General features: G+C 37.7%; 1 protein-coding gene across 1 annotated transcript in view; it reads left to right on the forward strand.

Moving 5' to 3' along the window:
* cdkal1 (CDK5 regulatory subunit associated protein 1-like 1) overlaps positions 1-15,348 on the forward strand; it is a 603,253-nt gene that overhangs the window by 87,161 nt on the left and 500,744 nt on the right. The window contains exon 4 of the mRNA XM_079894178.1: positions 7,435-7,519. Within this exon, the coding sequence (XP_079750304.1) occupies positions 7,435-7,519 (85 nt within the window). The remainder of the gene's footprint in view (positions 1-7,434; positions 7,520-15,348) is intronic.

Genomic DNA, 15,348 nt, shown 5'->3' on the forward strand with positions numbered 1-15,348 from the left:
CTGCCCTACAGGCAAATTCATGCAAATGACTTCTGGAAAACATATGAACAGCTGTGTGTTTGTGTTTGTCAAACTGACTACTCGTACCTCAGGCAAACAAACCACAAAAAAGCACACTTGTCGTGTGTCTGCGAAGTGACACATTTCTTAGTGGGAATTATGGTAGGAATTGACCCTTATCTCTTTGTTAACCAGGTTAATTAATAAACCTGTTATACTTAAGGCATGTTTTAAATTTTACTATGCAAATATTTTTTCTAAATGTCTGTTGAGTGCACTTCTCTTCAGGTTATGTAAGGTAATCGTTTAGCTTCCTGTTCATGAAGCACTGATTTATCCAGCAGGGCTGTGTCCGAAATCGTCCCCTATACCCTTAAAAGGGCATTATTTGAGGGAACAGCCATTTGTAGTGGTGACCGAAACCATAGTGGACATTATCGAGTGCACTGTCAATTCCATAATGCACTACAATAACTATTGTGCAACTGATGTACGTTCAACGGCTAGAGAATACCCATAACTGTGACGGTTGTGCCGAATGAATTCCATGTATCCCGCCAGAAGATGGGCGCCCGTAACCAAATCATCCATACATTTTCCAAATCGCTGGTCCAATGTGGGTACAGCGTAATATCATACAGGTATAATTTCCTTCATAAATGATTTTTAAATTGTCATGGAAACTAGAATCTTAATTAAACAGAGTTCAAGATAAATAATGTCGTTACTTTCATTTCAATATTTTCCATTCCATGACAGTTTAGCTAAAAAGAAATAAGGCATCTGAAAGTTGCGGTTGGTGGTCAGTTTGTGTGTAAATGTTCATTTTCCAATTCTGATGTCTTTTCTAGCGAGAAATTACTATTGTGGTAATTAAATATTTGTTTAAATATCAACAAAGCTTGCTCTATTTTGCTGTAGATCATTAAACCGTTACGCTGCCCCAGAAGTCTGTTCGAAATCAGTTTCGTGAGGTAATTTTGTATGCAAACGAGGCAACATGTCAGCTGCCTAAGTTTTCGGATGCAGCCCTGACTGAACTCCTGCTTTCTCATCCTCCTCATCATCATTTGGACATCCTGCCTTTCTCAACCCCATTTCATTCTACAGCTGTCATCCTACAGTGAAGGCCCACAAGCATCACTTTCGCAGAAGAGTTTCAGATAGTGTTTTTTGAGTTTATCACAAAAGTCTCATGTGTCTGTTTTTACATAGCCAAAAAGAAAGGACATATAGGTAGGGCCCTATGATTTCCATAATGCGGAAAATGCGGACCAGTCATAAAAACAGAATTTACTGTATAGCGTGGAATTTCACAGAATTGGTCACATTTTTTATGAATAAATAAAAAGCAGGTCAGTAAACTTAAATCAAGTCATGATATAGACTAGTGTCTGTGAATATTAAAGACTATTTAAACGTGCAGTTTCATTTCCAACACACACATTGAAGCACGCGTGATGCTTGCGGTGTTTTCAGCCTCTGCCACCTCACTATATGAGGACATAAACACATGAGCTTCATCTCCAGAGCTGCTTTGAGTTACTTCATCAGCATTTTACTGTTTCATTTGCAAATAAATATTGTCATATCATAAACATCATATCATAAAATCAAAGGTCTTAAAAGGTCTATAAAAGTTTGGTTTATCTTGAAAGAAAATTTGAAGAAATTGTGACAAATATATTACTGTTGTTCAGTTATAATAGCTACGTCTCAATGTAATATTAATACTAACAATAATAATAATAATAATAATAATAATGAATAATAATTATTAACTTTAATGAATACATTTTTCTTCCCTGTTTTAATTTTAACAGTAAAGCTCTGTTGTGCAGCACTTTGTTTGACAAAATGTTTAATTTCATATGATTAAAAAGATAAATTAAATGAATGTTTTATGCCTTAATTTGATTGCCAGGAAAATAAAAATGCACAACACAGAATTTCTTAAAGAAAATCATAGAAAATAACATTTTAAAAATGAATACACAAATCATTGTTTTTTTTTTTTAAATTCAATTAATTAGTCATGCTTTTTGATTTATTAAAATTTAATTAAACCATTAAAATGGAATCCAGAAAAAAAAAATAACAGGGAAAAAAACGGAATTTGGGAAGAAATAGAACGGAATTTGGGAAGAAATAAAACGGATTTCATAGGGTCCTAACATATGTAGGTTAGGTCTTCTTACCATTTCACTTCTCACCTGTTCTAAACTTGTATTCTTACTTTCTCAAATTGAGATGTTTTGCAGAAAGTTCACAATGCTCTCTGCCATAAAGTACTGAGTGAGCTCCAAAAAAGTTAAGTATTTCTAGTATAGCTCTGTGGCCTAACCAGAAGTGACACAGTAAGATTCCAGCAATTTTTCTGTCAACACCAGACACAACACGACTACGAGACACGACAAAATCAGTCAAAACTCACAGCCAATCAGGAGAGTGTGGGCAGAGTCTCTCTGCAGGAGCACTTTACTCTAAACCAGTGGTTCTCAACCTTTTTTGGGCCAGCGCCCCCTTATCCAATATCCAGGTCCCTGAACGCCCCCCACCCCCAAACTAATGAGCGACCAGGAATGAATGAGAGTTAACAGATGAAATAAGTGCAAAATTGAATTTTATTAATACAATGGAACTACACTCCACAGTGATTAATCCAAAAAACAATCTATAAACTGCATTGGCATAGCAATACAAGTTTTTCTCACATGATTTTTGGTAAATCTGTGGTGGGTGGACCTCAGGCCTTCTAGGGGGGTTGGGGGGCATGCCCCCCCCGTAAGAAAATTTTGTGCATTTTAATGTTTAATTCATCAATCTGGTGCACTTTGACAGTTCAAAATTAAAAGCGCCAACCCATATTCACTGCAAATTAAAGAAAAATTCAAACCTCTTTTAGTTGTGTCTGTCTACATTACACTACTACATAATAATAGTTATAATATTAATCCCATGACAGTAGCCATATATTGTAAAACAAATGCACTGAAAAATAAAGGACGGTCATTAAAGTGGTAATGTTTGCACTTAGGTTTAATTATGCATTTAGGAGAGTATTGCAAGAAGCTGCTTAAATTAACCTTACTTTCGAAAAATAAATAAATACAATCATGATTTTTCATGAAAAATTATGTTAGAATTAGTAGGCCTAAAATACCTTGGTTGTTGTCATCAATGGTAATTACAATTAATTTGGTTTGTCGTTATTAATTTGTGTTCATAATCAGTAAAAAAAAATCTTCTAACAAGATTAAACGCATATGAACAATTAAATTATTATTGTATTATTAATTATTTTTATATCTTGAAACTATACCCAAGCGTTTCGCGCTCAGATGTGATGGCGGAATGAATACATTACCAAAATGTGATTGCAGAATATATTTAAATTATCCATCAAATTGTCATTTTCTCCTTACTGTCTTGCGAGTTAACAATAATGCCTGACCAGTAAATTACTTGGTGAACAAAGAAAACATTTTGGCATTAGGGATTGGAATTAGTTGATGCCTAAAAATGTAAAAGTTTTACCTTATAAATAGAATTTAGTTTAATTAATTTTAAAATTCGTCGTCAGAGTGAATGGGAACATGATTTATTGAAAATATTTGAAAAAAATGTAAGTGTTTCTTAAGTCAATACTTTTTAATGGCTTGTCAACTTTCCATTCCTCCGCTGCGTGATTCTAGGCACCACTAGATTGTTGTCAGCGCGAAACACATTTTTGAGCACGTGAATGCGATTCTTCTCAGCGCTGGATTGTAGTCAGTGCTTGAGCGCTGGTCTATGACTGGAAAAATAATAGAATCGTTGCAAAAGTAACGATAGGCTACATGTTGCATTAAACTGGAAGATTTTAGAATGTTAGGGATTCTAAACTTTTGAATAAGAAATAATATCAAGTCGTCAAAATACAACTCGTCAAAACTCCGCGAATCACAACAAGCGTATTGGTGAGAACACTCACAGCATACACACACCCGAACTTGACTGCACATCGTATTTTTGACATTATTGATACTGCTTTCAATCGTAATGCAATAATGAACACAAAAAAACCTGCCTAGTGCCTACCTACAACACTGACGGTGGACTTGCGGTCAGGAGTAGAGCGGGAGCGGAGGTGTTTTTTTTTTTTTTTTGGAGCGCTGCTGAGGTATTCTTTTACGCGCACCATAGACGCGCGTGCACACACAATATGATATCACACTCTGAGCATATGTTTTACAACATAATTTAACAAAAACATAGTCGTAACACTTTTTAAATAGCCCACTTAAAGTGTTTATTACAACTAAATTACTAAATGCTTAAAATGAACAAAAGTAAATGAACAAAAATTTGCGTTATATATTTAAACTTGTGAACGCCCCCCATTAACACCTGAATGCCCCCCTTTCAAAAATCTTGCTTCCAACGCCCCCCGTTGTTCTCTGAACACCCCCTGGGGGGCGGTACCGCCCCCGTTGAGAACCACTACTCTAAACAAAATGAATGAATACATAATCTAATTAATCATTATTAAAAATACATACTGAGTGACTAATACAATACACTTGTTTGTTCACATAGATAAAATATCCATTGTCGCTTTTATAATCATTACCTGAGATTATCATTGTCCTAATTTGTATGTTCCAGCCGCAATGTCGCAGAAATGGAATTTTTTTTGCATGTTGCGGTGTCAAAAACACAACAAAAACAGCACTGCAACAGTCTGGTTAGGACTGTTGAAGTGCTGTTTTTGTCATGTTTGGATCTCCACAGCCTTGTCTATATTCACATTAATTTCCTTAAAAATAGCCAAATCTCCTTTTATACGGGTTGAACAACGTGAGCCTGAATAAATCTTAGCACAAAAAAACTCAAAATCATTTATTGCTTTATAGGTGCAATTATTAAGGACTTTATTAAGGACTTATAACTGCTGTACAAATATATCTTTAAAAGTACACCAGTAAACTAAGCAAACACAGCAGAATGAGAAGGAATAAATCCTTTGTTTGGCCACCACTGTGTGATTCATTGCTAAAATAATATGCACTAAACAAACTTGTATAAACTTTCATTTGAAAGTGTGTAATTTAATCCTGGTGTCCTTTGGATCAGGATCACATGGATCAAGTTTAATAAGGCTCAGAAGTGGCATGAATGCATTTAAATTCATGATAACAATATTATGAGATTGTGTTTTAAATAGGTTTTGAATTTAGAAATATTAAATTATTTAAATAACTGAAGTGATAATTTAAAAATGAAACTAAACCTACCAGTAGGGGGCAGCAAGTCACTGTCTTTGTCACTGAATCATTCATTAAATCGATTCGTTCAAACGGCTGATTCATTCAGGAACAAAGCAAGCGACTGTTTATGAATGGGCCATTGAATCATTGACTCTCTAGATACGTTTGAAAACGCAGATTCATTCATAAATGAAACACCTGTGTTTGCTCTGAGATGCTCAGTGGTTCAGCTGTGATTTTGTTTTGAACTATTTTCGTTGACAAAATGGGGCAAAATCTGACAATATGTACTGTTTCTAAAATCTAAGTCATATTAACTGTTTATTGAATTGTATAAAAATCAATATTACATTTGCAAACTCCCTTTTATATTAAAAAGCTGTCACTCGTCTCAGTTCATCGCAATCTCACAAACTTCCCTTATAATCAGTGAAATTGTCTAGACTGAACAATGAATCTCTTATTTACATTGTTTCTGTACTTTGTTTGTGAGAGGATTTGTGAGCTTGCATAACTCAGCACTGAACAAACTCCAGCGCTTTGAGCAGTGAGTGGATTTTAACTTAAACGCCTCTGATTGGCCATTGTGTTTCAAGAAATCAACAGACATGTCTGGGATTGTGCAGGCTGCATTGCTCAACGCAGCAAAAACACACACTCTACTTTTCTCATCACGCTTTCCAGAGTGCAGAGTCTGAAAACACAATTACGCACAGGCGGGTTTGCAAAATCTGTTTGGCCAATATGCTGTTATTAGTTTTAACTGAGTTTTAACTGAGGCCCATTCATAAACAGTCGCTTGCTTTGTTCCTGAATGAATCAGCCGTTTGAACGAATCGATTTAATGAATGATTCAGTGACAAAGACAGTGACTTGCTGCCCCCTACTGGTGGTTTTAGTTTCATCTTTAGCACCCCCATAGAACTGGGCCTGATCGGGCCAGTCGCACTGGTGCTCCTAAATACTTTTTTACAGTCGCATCATCTCGCATGCAGTAATTTTGAGTTGCAAATGCAGTCGCACTGTAGAGCCCTGCTTTTAAATCTTATCTCAAGACATATTTATTCTCCCTGGCTTTTAACACGCCTTAGTATGTTATCCTGGGGTTTCTTTGCATACTGTTGATTGCTTGTTTGTTTATTTAGTTTTTTTACTTTATCTTTTTTATGTACATTGTGTTCTTTTATTCATGTAAAGCACTTTGGTCAACCTTGGTTGGTTTTAAATGTGCTCTATAAATAAACATTTTTGCAGGCGAGCCTCCGTTGCTCAGGTGTGTCATCCAGCATCTGGCTCTTCAGTGCTGTAATGGAAATAGTGTGCAATCATGTGTGATAACCACTAGGTCATACAGATTATACACATGCTATTAATCTTTTTATGATCATGGAAAACCTAGAAATATTGAAATGTCTACATCCTTCTAGTTCCGCTTTGCTCTGCAGTGTTTCATCAGGTCGAAACTGTTGTGCTTTTGTGTTGCATCAGTATAACATTAGTCTGTCTGTTATGGGCTTTATTAGAGTTGTTTGTATGCTAATATGCATAATTGTTTTAATCTGTTCATTCTAAAGATTGCAACCTGACATGCAAATGGAAATATGGCAGTCTACATAAAATGATTAAAACTATACAATCATTCTGATTGAAAATCATAGAAAAGAGATGGAAACTGGAACATATGCTTTTAGCATATTGGGTTCAGTCAGTGATTGACTTGCACAAACTGACTCTGCTTTACTAGAATTGCATGCTTATTTTAATGAGACTGCTTTTAATGCCAAGGGCTGGGTTGAGTCATTGGAGCATTTGTGGACATGTTTACATTTCAAATAAAAAATATGAGCATACATTAAGAAAGAAAGATTAAAATGTGCACAATACCAGTCTAAAGTCATAGTTTGCTTTACGTTTCACATTTAAAAAAATAAAATAAAATAAAAAAGTATCTTGAAAAAAGGATTGAGGTCATTTGAATGTAGTGAAACTGTTTTCCTACCATGTAGATCATTTACTGTGATCTGCAGTTTTAGAAACGCTCTTCTCAAGTGCATCTTAATCACAGACAGCTGTTAATCTGATTATCTCATATTGCATTTCAGCTGTGTGAATAGTTTTGACAGATCATCGTGGCGGGAATCTTCTAGTGTAACTTGTTAATCTGTAACTGTCTCTCTTTCTCCAGAGAATCCATCTGATGCTGATCTGTGGTTACTGAACAGTTGCACAGTCAAGAACCCAGCAGAAGATCACTTCAGGAACTCCATAAAGTAAGTTTCTGTAACTCAGTCACTGCATGAAAGTTTTGTGTTTTTACTTTAGGGTCTGGAAAATTAACACGTGAATTTCTGTGACTTAAATGTAGGGTAGACCATTTAAAAAAAAAAAAATGTTTTTATAGACACTTTTTGTTATACTGGTTGAAACGTTCTTCACATCATGATTGAAATCAATAATAGAAGTGGTTTAAATATTAAAACATGTACATATAAAGTCATGTGAAAGAGATAGGACACCCCATGAAAACCTTGGTCTTTTTCAACATATGGACATTGGATCTTCATTTTAACAATATTGAGAGATGGACGTAAAATAAATAATAATACTAAAAAATAATAAAACTGAAGAAATGTCTCTTTAAAATTATTTTTAAAATTTCCTTAATGGAAATAAAATATTTGGTGAGTAAAAAGATAGGACACCTCCACATTTATTTATTACTTAAAATGCATAAAATTAGGATCAGGTGCGCATGTCAAGTCAAGTCATCTTCATTTATACAGCGCTTTTAACAATGTAGATTGTTCCAAAGCGGCTTTACATTGACAATAGGAAATTAAAGTAACAGAGATTGTTTTGGCTTTACAGCAGCTCAAGAATAAAGTTAATGTCCAGCTAAAGTTAGTTTTGATTGATTCACTTCAGTCGCAATGATCATTAGTTATTAACTTAGGGGCCGCTAACACGACACCGTTTTAACAGAAAACTCTTAACCCTTTAGGCGCCAGAGGTTTTTTTCTAAAACGTTCGATTTTGACATCTTAATTTCAAAAGGCTATATCTTAAAAGTGATAAAAGATAGAGACTTTCTGTAAATTAGAGAAATATTAAGGATGACCCAAAGTTTATGTCGGGATTACATTTTCCCATCTAATTTGCATATTATGACGTCATATGGTGGCGGCCATCTTGGATTATAGAATTTTCATGAAAAGTCACATGTTTAAATGATAAAATGCAGCACTTCTTTCCCCCCAAAATGTCCCTCACCTTCTGTATGCTATATTGCACAATACTGAATGCTAAGGTAAATAGTAAATAGTAAACAAACTGTGTAAATCATTACTAATAAATGGTAGAAACAAACCGAATGCATGCAGCGGTTGGCCTTTTGCTGTAGAGATTTTCCATTTACTACATACAGTAGGCACTCTGATTCCATGTATGGGGCACATATATATTATTCATATATGACACACAAACACAAGTAGACAAGACCTGTTTAGACAATGTTAGTATTTTTTTTTTCTTTTTTTTGTGGTTGATGTTTTTTTGGTCGTTTTTTTTTTAGCTGACAAAGACGCACACATCACAAGGACATGAACACACAAAAAATAACACATATTGTACACTACTAAATGGTCAGGGAAATAGATAGTAAATCAACAGTGTAAATCATTAGCCCCTCTGCCCGGTGTCACACCGCCTCTGATCCTGCTACGAGCAGCGCGAGCGCAGCCAGATCTGCCTCGCGCACACGCCGAATGTGCACAGCTCGGACTACTGTCATTGTCATTGCGACTCCCCACCCTGCCTCCACGTTGCCCCCTAACTGTCCTATGAATACTTCGACCTCGTCTAACATACCCAGTGGCAAATATATCTTCTGAAGGCAAATATTCCCCTTTAGAATCAGGGTCCGCGAATAGAAGACCCAACACTTCAGCTTTATTGATGCCATTAGATAATAATAATAATAATAATAATAATAATAATAATAATAAATATAGCTGCAAGCAGCAATTACCGGGGCCAAGCAGAATAAGACGACAAGACATGCCAACATGTCTGAAAGTGTCAGACCAACTGCAACAATGAGCAATTATAGACTTTAAAGAGGATTTTATGCAAAATGCCTGAAAAATCATAGAAACAATAATTAAAAATATGATTTTATGGATTATCACTTTCGACCAATAGGTGGCGCAGTTACAAAACTGATGTGATGTGGTCAGAGTGAAGTGACAATGACACATACAAAGTTTGGTGTCAATATGTCAAGGCATTGCAGAGATAAAGCCTGAATAGTGCTATTAGCATCATGCCTCAACTTTGCTGCTGCGCTATACGAAAACGGTTTCGTCTATCGACACGAAATCCATAACTTTTAGTCGGCACGGTCTGGAGATGATACGATTCGATTTTGGTGAAAATCGGACAAACGGTCTAGGAGGAGTTCGAAAAAGTAGGTTTTGACTGAACATCAAGATGGCGGACAGGAAGTTCGGCCAAATAAGGAAAACTTGGTATCTATGTTCTCGGCTTGACCCAAGGAATCTATTAAGACCAGTGGCATTTCAATAGACAGATTTATTCAAAAGTTATTAGCCTTTTTGGAAATTTTGTTATAACTTTTGACCACTAGGTGGCGCTGTTTCGAAATATTTTGAGTACCTTCAGGGGATGGTGCTGAAGGCACATTCTGAGTTTCGTAATATTACACCAATGCATTTGTTTAGTATAGCATTTTATTTCACAAAACTCTATTGAAATCAATGGGAATTTCATGTTTTGTTCTATTATAGCGCCACCAAGAGGCTCAGTCCCACTATTTTTTTTATGTGTCATCAGAGTGAGCCCATACATATATGTGTCGATTTTGGTGCAAAAATCTCAATTTGCTTCGGAGTTATAGACATTTATATGAAAAAACACGTAAAAAATGACTGACACATGACTTTGATTGAATATTACTACCCCTAAACATCAATATTTTCACATTTGGGAATTAGCATATAGTTAACAAGCTATGATTCCAAACTTCTGACGGTGGTTTCGTCTCAATCGGACAAACGGTTTCGAAGATATAGCCTAATGTTTTTTAAGCGCTAAATCACAATGCTACACAAACCGTTAGGCGAAACCTAACATGTTTGGTATCGTTGGACTCGGCAACGATTCAGGAGTCCAATGAGATGAGTTTCGTGAAAATAAGTCGATCACACCCAAAGTTATAAGCATTTGAAAAAAAAAATTCACCACTAGGTGGCGCTGTTTCGAAACTTCTCACACTCCTTCAGGACATCGTGCTGATGACCCATACCAAGTTTCGTAACAATCCGTTCATGCGTTGTTAAAATACAGCATTTTAGCACAAAATTCAAAATGGCCGACAGTCAAATTGGCCGATATGGCAAAATTGGATATCAGTCGACTCGGCATGACGCCCTGAATCTATCAAGACCAATTTTATGATTTTTGGACAAACTGTTCAGAAGTTATAAGCAAAAATAGCCATTTTTCATATCTCCGGACCTGTAGGTGGCGCTGTGCCGAAACGCAGCATGTAGCCTCAGGTCATGCTTGTGAGTACATGTACCAAGTTTGGTCTGAATACGATAAACCGCTGCGGAGATACAGCCTTACGACTGTTTTTGCAAGCGCTACGTAAAATTTGTTCGAGCGTTTATCAAAAACGGTTTGACGAATCAACAAGATTTTAATAACTTTTTGTCACCACTGCCTGAAGATGATCCGATTCAATTTTCGTGCAAATCGGACAAACCGTCTAGGACGAGTTCGAAAAAGTACCTTTTTAGGAAAATTCAAAATGGCGGCCATGTTTTTATGACGGAAAATGACGATATAGGGTGCAATCGAATCGGCATGAGCTCAGGAATCAGAGGAAAAAAGGATTTCGCTGATTGGCCTTACGGTTCAAAAGTTATTAGCAAAGTAAAAGTGAAACTTTGGACAGGTGGTGGCGCTAGAGGGAATGACTTAGACACACCAAAATTGGTGTACTTAATGTTGGGACTGTCCTCTATCAGAATGTCAAACCAAAACAACTTTCCCGCAATCGGTTCTATGGGCTGCCATAGACTCCAAGAGCGGAAGAAGAAGAAGAATAATAATAATAAGAACGCGAACGGATACAATAGGTGCCTCCGCACCTTCGGTGCTTGGCCCCTAATAATAATAATAATTAAAGCTGCAAGCAGCGATGAAAAGGGCCCTCGCACCCCTGCCACCGCCACCCGGCGCTTTTAGGAAATGCCTTAAGATTACACTCACCAAATTTGAAGAGGATCAGATCAAAACTGTAGGAGGAGTTTGTTAAAGTACAACATCAGGAAATGGCAAAAACTGCCCAAAATCTGAGAGGAAGTTCAAAATAGCTGACTTCCTGTTGTGTTTAGGGCTACGCGCCAAGAGACTTTTTTGTAGGTATTGGGTTTTTACATGTATGTACCAAATTTCATACCTGTACGTGAAACCAGGAGCCAGGGGCAAAATATAGGGGCAATAAGTAAGCCATTTTGCCCCACCCAATTTTGAAAACCACATCACACGTAAATTTTCACCACTTCTGAAGCGTGTGCAAAGTTTCACGATTTTTCGAGCACGTTTTGTATTTGCCACACTTCCTGCTACCAGCAGGTGGCGCTATTGCTATAACCATAATGAGCATGGTCATGTGTTCAGGACAGGACTCTTATCAAACATGTGAAGTTTGGGGCAGATTGAAAAATGTATGGCTGAGTTACTGCAGGCTGTCTGTGGTTGCCTAGCAACATCGGAACTGCAAGCAACATTAATATTGAACTTATCTGATCATGCATATATCACCAGAAGGCCGAAATTGGGTGAACATTTGTCAGGCCGCCGAGGGCACACCCTTCGACGAAAACTCTAGATCTTCGCAATTTAACGTCACAAAGGCCTTAAGATTACACTCACCAAATTTGAAGAGGATCAGATCAAATCTGTAGGAGGAGTTCGTTAAAGTACAACATCAGGAAATTACGAAAAATGCCCAAAATCTAGGAGGAAGTTCAAAATAGCTCACTTCCTGTTGTGTTTAGGGCTATGCTCCAAGAGACTTATCTGTAGGTATTGGGTCATTACATGTATGTACCAAATTTCATACCTGTACGTGAAACCAGGAGCCGGGGCAAAATGTGGGGGCAATAATTTACCGAATTTGCCCCCCCCAATTCTGAAAACCATATCACACGTAAATTTTCACCACTTCTGAAGCGTGTGCAAAGTTTCATGAGTTTTCGAGCATGTTTAGGCCCTCTAAAAAGCGATTCACTTTGGAGAAGAAGAAGAAGAATAAACGGAGCAAAAACAATAGGGTCCTCTCACCATCGGTGCTCGGGCCCTAATAATCTAATGCAAATACTCGCTGACGTTGACAATATTGCTCTGATAAAATGGCTCACTCGCACACTAGGTCCGCTTTTGTTCGCACTGATTCAATGCGCTCTAACTCGAAGATTTTGTATAGAAGCATGACGTTTTTTTGAGTCAGGGATGCAGTATGACATGTCTGCCAACTAGTGGAGGGGAGGTCAAATGAAATTTGACACCCTATTTGACAAAATCGGCCGTTTTAATCAGTGCCGCATCTTGTCGAGTAAACTCAACCGTGGCGCCTAGAGGGTTAAGTTCTTTCTGAGCAAACTTCAAAAACGCGAACCCGTGAGAACGCTGATGGCGTGCACATGCATATTACGAGTTCAGTCTATAGGTATGCGCATTTGAATATATGTGCGCAGGCATGTAGTCCTTCCCTGCAAATCAACCCTCAACATACTACTTGTCTGGCCTTAATTTATAATACAGAATTTTTATCGCTTCCACGTAGCCACGCCAACCGGAATTATCCCGACATCGCTTTATCTGTAGATAGGTAAAGGGAGGGGAGGGAGGCCTTCAAAGAGAAGAGCCTAGTTGACATTTCAGGACTGCGCTGTAGTCGCGTCCAGGCGTAGGTCCTTCATTAGATCTGGATACGGCCTGGATCCAGCGGACTGCGATAAACCTCGGGATAAACAGAGAGACTAATATTGGCGTAGACGCCATTCTTCTTATGATGTAAAGAGTACATCAGGATTTATGGGAAGTGTTCCCGGTTCCGGCTGACCTAATCTATGCAGCCTAACATTGAATTATAAAAGTCTATAATGTGTTATGTGTAACAATAATATTGTTGAATATTAAATGACCCCAACTAAGCAAGCCAAAAGCCAAGGCAACAGTGGCAAGGAACCAAAACTCCATCAGGTGACAGAATGGAGAAAAAAAACCTTGGGAGAACCCAGGCTCAGTTGGGAACCAGTTCTCCTCTGGCCAACAAGCGAACAGTGTATGATTATAATCCAGGCAGCATTACAGGTCAGAAGTCAGATTGGATCAGAACATTCAGAATATTTATCCAATTCCATCTGGTTGGAGGTCGGAGTCATCACGCCGGTATGGAGACGAGTTTGTTGAGGATCAGTGCTGGCTGTCGTGTCGATGAGGCCTTCAGAGGGCTGGTGAGGCTGGCACTTCAGGGATGCGTCATTGATGGGTCCAGGTGCAGGTCCACCATCTGATCTGGATATGGCCGGGATCCGGCTGACTTCAGTAAACAGAGGGGGACTGGTTGACACTTCAGGACTGCGTTGTCATCGTGTCCAGGTGCAGGTCCTTCATCAGATCTGGATACGTCCGGGACCCGGCGACGTGCAGTAAACCTCGGATAAACAGAGAGACTAATATTAGCATAGACGCCATCCTCCTTATGATGTAACAAGTACATCAGGATTTATGGGGAGTGTTCCCGGTTCCGGCTGACCTAAACTATGCAGCCTAACATTGAATTATAGAAGTCTATAATGTGTTGTGTATGCTAGGCCAAAGAGATGTGTTTTTTGCTTCCCGGACAATGTTAGGAAGATTGTTCCAAAGTTTTGGTGCTAAATAGGAAAAGGATCTACCACCAGCAGTCGATTTTGATATTCTAGGTATTGTCAACTGGCTGGAATTTTGAGATCGCAATAGACGTGAAGGACTATAATGCGTTAAGAGCTTGCTCAAGTACTGGGGAGCTAAACCATTTAGTGCTTTGTAAGTGATCAGCAATATTTTAAAATTTATTCAATGTTTAATAGGGAGCCAATGCAGTGTTGACAGAACCGGGCTAATATGTCATACTTCCTGGTTCTGGTAAGAACTCTAGCTGCTGCATTTTGGACCAGCTGTAGTTTGTTTATTAAGCGTGCAGTGCAACCACCCATAATAGCATTACAAAAATCTAGCCTTGATGTCATGAACGCTTGAACTAATTGTTCTGCATTTTTCATTGAGAGCATATGACGTAATTTAGATATATTTTTAAGATAAAAAAATGTGGTTTTACAGATGCTAGACACGTGACTTTCAAATGAAAGATTGATATCAAAGAGCACACCCAGGTTCCTAACTGACGACGAAGACTTGACAGAGCAGCCATCAAGTGTTAGACATTATTCTAGATTATTACGTGAGGAAGTTTTTTGTCCAATAATTAGAATCTGTTTTTTTCAATGCATCTTTTTAGTTATCTACATTTATATTAAACTCACCAACAATTAGGACTTTATCTGCAGCCAGTACTAACTCTGATAGAAAATCAGCAAATTCTTTGATAAAGTATGTATGGTGGCCTGTATACAGTAGCCAGCACAAATCTCAAATGTGATTTATCATTTACACTATATATTGCTATATTAAGCACCAACACTTAAAAATAATTATAATTGAAACTAGACTTCTTAATAATTCTGAAAATATTACTATAAATTACAGCAACACCTTTTTCACTGAGAGGTGAGAATCTATTTGAAGTTGTAATCGGAGCGGAAGAACGGTGTTTTGTCCCGCGACCACAGCGTTTCACCATCACCCAATTGCCCTGCTGCATGGGCTCTACTACAGCCGGAACCGAACAATGTACAGAGTTCACTAAGCTAGTCGCATCCAAAGCAGTATCTAAAGCCCTTGCACGCTTACAATTAACCTCGATTAAAGTTTGGATGTGTGTCTCTAGTTCTGAAATCTCCCCTGT

The sequence above is a fragment of the Squalius cephalus genome (genome assembly GCF_949319135.1).
Source record: "Squalius cephalus genome assembly, chromosome: 15".
Lineage (NCBI taxonomy): Eukaryota > Metazoa > Chordata > Actinopteri > Cypriniformes > Leuciscidae > Squalius > Squalius cephalus.